The sequence below is a fragment of the Tupaia chinensis genome, unplaced genomic scaffold, assembly GCF_000334495.1.
Source record: "Tupaia chinensis unplaced genomic scaffold, TupChi_1.0 Scaffold140308_1, whole genome shotgun sequence".
Taxonomy (NCBI): Eukaryota; Metazoa; Chordata; class Mammalia; order Scandentia; family Tupaiidae; genus Tupaia; species Tupaia belangeri.
Window position 1 is genome coordinate 388,564 of NW_006200185.1, and position 9,153 is coordinate 397,716.

The 9,153-nt window shown below is 36.9% G+C and overlaps 1 protein-coding gene across 1 annotated transcript in view; it reads left to right on the forward strand.

The window, feature by feature from the left end:
• MBNL3 (muscleblind like splicing regulator 3) overlaps window positions 1–9,153 on the forward strand; it is a 122,865-nt gene that overhangs the window by 106,686 nt on the left and 7,026 nt on the right. The window contains exons 4-6 of the mRNA XM_014593324.2: window positions 1,399–1,635; window positions 5,597–5,747; window positions 7,852–7,887. Coding sequence (XP_014448810.1) covers window positions 1,399–1,635; window positions 5,597–5,747; window positions 7,852–7,887 — 424 coding nt within the window. The remainder of the gene's footprint in view (window positions 1–1,398; window positions 1,636–5,596; window positions 5,748–7,851; window positions 7,888–9,153) is intronic.

Below are 9,153 nucleotides of genomic sequence, written 5' to 3' on the forward strand. Positions count from 1 at the left end.
CTGAATTTTTACCAAATACACCGGTTCTGATTCCTGGAAACCCACCTCTCGCAATGCCAGGAGCTGCTGGTCCAAAACTGATGCGTTCAGATAAACTGGAGGTATTTGTGAAGAAATATATAAATACTCATAGGATGGTGTACTTGTATGCACCTTATGCAAAAGTAGCATTCTCATAGCCCAACATATTGAATGTTTTTTAAAAGTGCACCCAAGGTTTTTTTTTTGTTGTTGTTTTTTAATTTTGGTATAAGGTGCATGCACTCACCAAACAAAGATGGGGGGAGGGGTGCAGAGGGCATGCAAAGAGCGAGAAAGTACCCTCCTCCAAGGTGTGCCACTTTGCAGACCCTTCATTTTCGTCTTGGGATTTGGGGCACGACTGGGTCCAGACTCAAACTTTTTAGCTTATGGTGTATAACCTCAGAAAAACGTTAAATGCTTTACTACTGCAATTATAGCCTGTTATGAAGTGCATCATTTCAGTTGTCCAGTAAGTCAAACAATGTTTTAAGTGTAACCAGTCTTAACACTGTGCTACGGAGAGGAAGTCTGTGTGGGAACGCTCCCTGTACCAGACTCCAGTTTTACAGAATGAGATTACTATATTTGTTAATGAGTCTCTAATAGGTAGAATAATCGAACTGAAAAAAATAGATTAATCTAACTTTGAACAATTACAAAATGTAATATTATGTAAATGAAGAATGTAAATGAGTCTTACTATGTCTAAACCTTTTTTTCCATTTTAAGAATGATATACTAGATAAAAACTATTCCTCAGGCCCTAAACAAAAAGAGAAAATGTAAAAGAAATTTCAAACAGCTTTTTTATTTATTAAAATTCTTCAGCCTTTCCTTACTTATTCTTTTGTACATTGAAATCAATAATTAGCTCATTTCTTGCAAAGTCAGCTCTATTAACAGCCCCAAAAATGCCTGGCAGTGTTCTGCCTGGCAACGTTTTGCAATGGAATGTGATCGTACGTGTTATTCAGTCATGGTTCACAAGCTGCCTGTGGAAAACCGTCAGTGTATTGCTGCATGATAGACTCATCTCAGCCTTCTACAACTTTTCAAACTTACACTTGAAGCTGCATATTTACTGGTGAATTAAAATCAGTTTTCAGGAATGCTTTTAAGCAGTGTTATTTCACTGTGCAGAAAACACAACTTTATTTTGAGGAAAAGGGAAATTTTTGTTCCAAGGATAGAAATTCTGTCAATGCTTATATCTGATAGTTAATATGCTTTACATTATTCTGTGTCTTTTTAGATTTTCCCTAAATGAAAGACAAGATGTACACGATCACTCTTGCAACCACTGGCAAAATAAATCAGAGCCAATCACCTTCCAGTCATCAACGTGATGTGTGTGTTTGTTTTTTCCTCTTTAAGGTTTGCCGAGAATTTCAGCGTGGAAATTGTACCCGTGGGGAGCATGATTGCCGCTATGCACACCCTACAGATGTTTCCATGATTGAAGCTAGTGATAATACTGTGACGATCTGCATGGATTATATCAAAGGTCGATGCTCCCGGGAGAAGTGCAAGTACTTTCATCCTCCTGCACACTTGCAAGCCAAACTCAAGGCTGCTCATCACCAGATGAACCATTCTGCTGCCACGGCAATGGTAAGACCAGGCCTGGACTTACAGTCTGTCTCTTTTACGGTAAATGATTCATATGTTCCTCAATTTCTGTAATATCCTGTACCCATAATATTGGATGGTCATGAGTGGACCTTAATATGAACAATGAAGGTTATTAGCTGGAAAAGAGAAAAATTACTCATTCTCCTTTATTTACTAAGAGTTTCTAAAGATAATTATTTAAAAGCTTTACTAATCATTTCAACTGACTGTGCTCTTTCTTCCATTTTCAGGGAAAGGGTATATTGTATGATTTAAACAGTAAATTATTTTTGAGTGCTTTTTATAGTCTAACTACCCTTAATATTCTAAGAAGGCAGAAAGTTGCCTCTCTGCTCTACAAGCCACTTCCATGGGCACTTTGCTACTAACATCTTTAATGCCCTTCAAAAACAGAGCACTTGAAAGATGGAATACTAAGTAGGTTTTAATTTCCTGAAGGTTAAGGTTACCTTGCTATTCTGGAGACATAGTGTGAGCTTGCTAAGGCTGGTAGGAAATTTCTGTATGCTTGGGAGAAGAGGCCCTAATAATAGTAAGTCAGTTGTGTGGTGGGGAGAGAAAGGTTACTTCTACTTAAACACTGCATGGTAGAAAATAGAAATATGTTTGTGTAACACTACAGCATGAGAAGTTGAGAAATAGAAATTTTGAGGCACTGCTGTCAATTATTTTGAGATGATGCTTGCTATTTTTGTCTTTTTTTTTTACCTGAACCTATTTCTTTATTTTTCTACCTGAATCTTTTCTCATGTTTGTATATCTTTTCAATATAAAAATTACAATGTGGGACAAAACCTTGAAGAAAACCTTATGTTCTCTGGCTATGGAAAAAGCACTTATATGACTCAGAAGCCTAGGAGATGCAGTGTGAGCTAAATCTCCTCGTGTACATTTATAGTTCTGACTCTCATCACAGGCACCCTGCCTTTTAACAAAAGAGAAATATTTATTTTCATCCCTATTAAGAAGGTTTTCTTTGGGCCAGCTGGTGGCATAGTGGTTAAGGTGGCTGAATTCCACATGGACAACGGTGGTTTGAGTCCTGGACCTGGCAACTTGAAAAACACACTGAGTGTTTATGCTTGTGGGCCCAAATTCCTGATAAGAGAATGGTGAAGAGAATGTGGCATAGTCATTCCCCCTTGGGGGGATTTTTTTCTCTCTCTCTCTGTCTCTGTCTCTCCAAAATACTGTGGGCCAATTAAAGAACCAAAATGTGGGCTGACCTTGCAGATAGTAGTTAAGAAAACCAGATCTAAATTTCCATTTAGAGCTAAAGATTATATAGTAGGTCTTCAAAAGGTCAAAAGGTACTTGTAAATGTCAATATAAAATTCTTTTGTGAGTAACTGATTAAAGTTGAGTTCTTAGTGGCAAGGCCAAATTAGCCCATAGGAATTTGAGGTAAGATTAAGTAAGGGCCTCATGAAGAAGTTTAAGTTTTTCATTGTTTTAAGGATTCAGACTGGAGATGCCTTGTAAAAGGGATTTTTCCCCTGCAAAAGACTTGGAGGGTTATCTTTAATACGTCTTTGAAAAGTTTGTGAGTTTGTGATGAAGCTCTTAAGGCTCTGACCAGTGTTGATAGCAAAAATATGTGCTAAGTAATATCAGCACCACCCAATCACAACTGGGCACTAACCTATCAAGTTAGACCTCACAGTAAACAAGAAAGGTGAATATCTTACCATGGTCTAGCAGTTGAATGTCAATCTACACTCTGTCCCAATTTGTAATCGACGTAGGTAACATAACTGTGGTTCTGATGCTTATGCTGTGTTCCTGACTTTTAAGAGAAAGAACCCCCTACCTCACTAATGAAAGGAAATCTTAAATAACCACATAAAGTTTTCTATCATCCTCACTTAAAATCTTTATTGGAACCATTTTTCCCCAATGGTGATAAAGACGCTTGAGAAGATAAATTTCACTTTACAATTTATTATTTTTTTTAGAGAGAGATTTTTGCTATAGGGTGTGTGTGCTTACCAGAGAGACAGAGAGAGACAGAAAGTGAGAAATCACCCCCCAGGAAGGATGGCCATGCCGCAATCCCTTCTCCATTCTCTTCTCGGGATTTTGGGTGGGCACGCACATACACATGTGCACTTGGCATGAGTTTTAAGTTGCTGGGTCCAGGAGTTGGACCACAGTCTACTACATGGAAGTAGAGCAATGTAATCACTATGTAATCTGCTGGTCCCCAGTTTATGATTTTAGTCCTGACCTTTGCCATCAAGTCCTCATATAAATTTGGAAATTATATATGTCTAAAGCTACCTTGTTTTTCTTCATTTTCATTTCTTGTCATGCTTTTCTTCATTTAGGAGAAATATAAAGCAGAGCTGACACACTGTTTGCACTGACAGCAGAGTTCCCAAAAGAAAATAGATATCTTTAGGCTTACATTATCCACAGGAATAAGGAAGTTGTGGCATGGGGCCAGAGGGTGATGTAGTGGTAAAATGTGATGCTCTGCAATTCTGACCCACAGGGAAGGTTCCAGATTTGCATCTGGAAACCTCCCAGAGTATAGCAGGCACACATGTGCCCATGATCTGTAACCAACTGAGGTCCAGGGTAGATTGTGGCTCTGGACCCTGTCAGGGGTGCTGTCTTTCTCTCTCTCTCTTTTTTTTTTTCTCTCTCTCTCCCTTAAAATAAATAATATCTTTTAAAAAAAAAAAGACAGAGAGAAGGTCATGGCATGCCCTCTTTTGGCACACAGAAAACTAGTTAGTTATTCAGCATGTTTTCCATCTCCTCAAGAATGTGGAATATACCTAATTGTTGTTGCTGAGACATGTTCTTCAGGTAATATACAATTTGCTAAGAAAAAAAAATATATATATATTGTTAAACTCCTCCAGCGAATTTGATACAGGCTCAAGTTTGATGGAATATTACAAGCACAGTGGGATTGTCAAAAGACATGAAGACATGAAAGCAGAAGGCAGATTTTTAAAATGCTAGTAGATTTTAGAATTAAATCTTACAAGGACTTAATAAAGCACATGGTACATACCAAAGTGTATAGAAAGCCTCTATAAATAAGGACTGAATCCATTTGGCTAAGTAAAGTAACTGTGGGTAAGCTAGGTGGTGAAGGAGGAATGATTTATTTGCTTCTCTTTTTTTTAAGTAAAGTTTGTATATTTTATTCATGAGCAAGAGCACATGTGTATGCATAACAGAAGGGGAGGTTTCATTACCCTTTCCCCAGCACTGTAGCTCATCAAGATCCTGAGCGCACACAAGTTCATGTTTTCAGGGCAACTCAAGGATCTGAACCCATAGGTGACCATGTGGCCTCCGCTCTGCAGTTCAGTTTGCTACTTACTGCATTAGTAGGCTGGGCCTCATTTGCTTCTTCCTTACATGCTACTCAGAAAATACACAGTTGTAGTATTTGAACCTGAATTCTCTGTATAAATTGGATTTGGTTCTATGGGGTTGAAGTATCAGCCTTTGATTCACCAATATCCGTTTTATTACCTACATACCATTTATCTACTAGATCTGCGTTAGAATTTTAACGGACAGAAATCTCTTTCCTGCTATGTCTGTGGTATCTGCTAATCTCATTTTAATAGACTAATAAATGAGCTTCCCTGAGATGTTAATTTCAAAGGATTATTCACTGTTGTAGCTTTCTACCACATCTTGCTCGAATGAGATCTAGTTTGTGAAATTGAAAGTTTTTCTTTTCTCTTGTAATTTGATTTTCTGTTTTGAACAGATTATTCATCCAGTGTATTGCTTAATCTGTACATTTGGTCACGTGGTTTTGGGGCCACTTCTTACTGAATGTCTTGCTCAATGGATACCTTTGCAGAGGATTCTTAGCCATGCTTGCTCAGTGCGAGTACATTCTTTTTTAGTTTAGTTTTGTTTTGTTTTTTTCTCCGGTGTAAGTTATGAATCCATTCCTCCCTCACAGACCCTACAGCCTGGTGCACTTCAACTGATACCAAAGAGATCGGCACTTGAAAAGACCAGTGGTGCCACCCCAGTCTTTAATCCCAGTGTTTTCCACTGCCAACAGGCTATGACTAACCTGCAGCTCCCGCAGCCAGCATTTTTCCCTCCAGGTGAGAGAACACAGGTCTGGGTACTGCCTATTTAGTGACATTATGAATGTATGCAATGCAAAGCAAATTCCAAAGAGCTTTTATGGGAGGACTGTCCACATATATTTTTATTAGAAATAAGATAAGGCAGTTATGCTTGTTCTGCTATTATCTCGAACCTCTGTTTTCTCTGTAATCCCTGAAAATTAATGGTTTAAATTTAAACTAGGAGAAAATACCAGCATTTTCCCTATTACTGTGTTTCTTATTTTTTTGCTTCTTATGATTAATTCACTTGGTTCAATCTCAAACTAATTCCTTGACTCTTAGGTATCATGTTCACACAATCGTCAGCCACAAAAAAAAAAAAATCCAGCATTACAAATATCTGTAGTCCGTATTGAGTTGATATGGTAAATGTAGGTATAATAAAACCATACTCAAATTTATACTATAGTATAAAATAATACAGTATATTATATAAAACCAGTTTTATCCTTTAATTCTTATAGCAATTAATAGAAAAATATAGCTAAAAGATATAGCAGCTTATGTTTTCTGAAACTTCATAGCATAGTTTGTTATCACCTATGTTCAACTATGTATGATAGCATAACATTTTTGTACCAAGTTGAGTAGAATATTTTAAACCAGAATTTTGTAAAAACAAATTTCATATATGGGGTAAATAATTTTCTTGCTGTAGTTTAGTATTTTAAGAATGAACATATAGGGTCCAGCAGGTGATGTGGTGGTTAAGGTACTGGACTTCCACATGACTGACTGTGGTTTAAGCCCTGGACTTGGTTGCTTGAAAATCACTCCAGGCAATTGTGCATTCATGCCCAAAATCCCAGTAGAAGAATGGAGGAGGAAGGATTTGTGGAGTGGCCTTCCCTACTGGGGGGTGATTTCTCACAAAACTATTAAATGAAAATAACATATGCTTCAAAAATTAACTTAGAAATCCTCAATTATATAAACAATGTAGCATTGTACATATGAACTTGAGAAAAAAACCCATTGGTTACTTAGTAAATTAATTGGTGGATTAAATTGAAAAGAAACTGTAAGTAATCACTCTTTAATTACTAACCACAATAGTTCTTCATGACATCATTTAAATTAGACAATTTGTACACATTTATGTAATCGTTTCTGAGGGGAAAATGGAATTCTTTAGTACTTTTTAATATATAGTTATAAAAAGTAACCACGTCTAACAGAATTTTTCCCCAAACCAGGAAAAACCTAATATCCATAGAGTAAAAGAGAAAACATGTGTGGGTTGAGATGCTTTTATTTCTGAAATGTCTTTTTCTTCAATAACTGATAATTTACCTACACTTTAGAGCATTCCACATTGACTGCTTCATAACCTAGGAAGTCTAGCTAAGGCAGTCAACTGTGAACGCATTCCACATTGACTGCTTCATAACCTAGGAAGTCTAGCTAAGGCAGTCAAATGTGAAAAAAATGTTTGTTATTCATTTTAGGTTTTCTCAATCATGCAAGTTACTTTATTTAAAACAGGCTTTTTAAATTTCCTTTGACTAGATTTGGCCAACATAATATATAGATTTATAAGCCAAAATATCAGAAAAATACCCTTCCCCATACAAAACAAAAACCTGTTAGCTGAGAGCTCCCTGGTAATGGGAAGCCTATTTGCCATATATTCCTAGTCAGGCCCTCAGATACAATGAGGTGGAGAAGGTAGTGTGACTAGATTAATGCTCTAAGTAGAAATATGGGCACCAGACACCAGACCCTGGAGCAGATTCTGAAAATATTATGTGCTATAAATTAGAATTCTCCTTTTTATGATAAAATTATTTAGGATGTACTCGTCCGAAAGAAATGTGTAATTTAAGGTAATTCCCTGAAAGAAAAATTAAAGTTCATTTTTCTACCTAAGAATCCAAGAATTACTTTGATTACCTGGGTTTGTGATCCTAAAGCTAATCCATAATTGTAAGCATGGGAGATTACTGGATTTGCATGTGCTGATTAATTGATATTGCAAGAAAATATCTCTTTCGTTAAAATTTATTTCTCTCAGTAAAGCTTTAATAATCAAATATCTCTTTTCTTTACTTGCCACGCTTTTCTGCATGGTGTACAGGGCCAATACTGTGCATGGCACCCGCTTCAAGTATTGGTAGGTTTTGTACAAAAATTCTCAACTTTTTCTAATAGAAAAAAATGTACTTTTGTTTTGTGACTGTAAAAGATATGAGTGACTGAATAATGTGGCTGGACATTTTCTGAATATTTACGGTTCTATATGGTGCTTTTCTGTTCATGTCTTTGTGGAATCAAAATAATTTCACTTTTTCAATTCCTACTTGGTTGACACTGTGACCAAATACTGACTCTGTCATTTCTCTATTTCTATCCTAAAAGTAATCACTGAAATATTTTAAATATTTCTCTACCTAGCCAGACTGGACAGTTTTGATCTTAGTTTTACATCTATTATTTTAAAATTACAAATAACATTTCAAACATATAATTTGTAAAGTAGAAAGAAACAATTCCTCCTTTAAAAAGTTATCCATAAGACCTAACCCCTCCAATACTCAGCTGTTCAGAAAGGATTTTTTTAAAGAATTATTTAATTTAATTTTATTTATTCATTCATTTATTTTAATTTGACCAGAGAGAGTCACAGACAGAAAGCAAGCCACCAGGTCTCGAACCATGGTCGGCCATATGGGAGTATCCAGCACCTTAACCACCATGCCATCTGCTGGTCTCAAGAAAGGATGAGTTAAGCAATACTATCTGTAGTATTCTGGGATGAAGCACCATCTGCACAGAAAATGGACATAGCAGAATCATTTCAAAATGATTCTTTGGGAGTTATGTGATTTTTAATAGTTAAACACACATCTCTTAGATAGCCACCAATACAATAGTGCAGCCATTTCTAAGTAATTTTATACATCACTGAGGAGGGTGAGAAAGCAACTCTGGCATTTATAGTTCCTATATAGTCCTCATGGACACTAGTAACAGTCCAGGAAAAAATAGCTTTGTTTGATGCAAGAAGGAAAGGTTTCACCTAATCTCATATCAATCCAGTTCTCCAATCCTTTTTGAGAATTTGCAACATCTTGAGTTCCATGCCATTGGTGGGCCAGTATAGATGCAGAGCCCAAAAAACACTAAAGAGCTTATTGAGACCAAACAGAAGATCAAAATGATAACCACAGGGACCAGCAGTTAGTGTGATGACTATGTTGCTGGACTCCCACATAGTCAACCATGGTTCGAGTCCTGGACCCGGTGGCTTAAACTCACGCCGGGCGCGTGTGCGTGCATACCCAAGGTCCCGGGAGGAGAATGGAGAAGAGATTGCGGCGTGGCCATCCCCCCTGGGAGGTGATTTCTCGCTTTCAGTCTCTCTGTCTCTGTCTGTCTG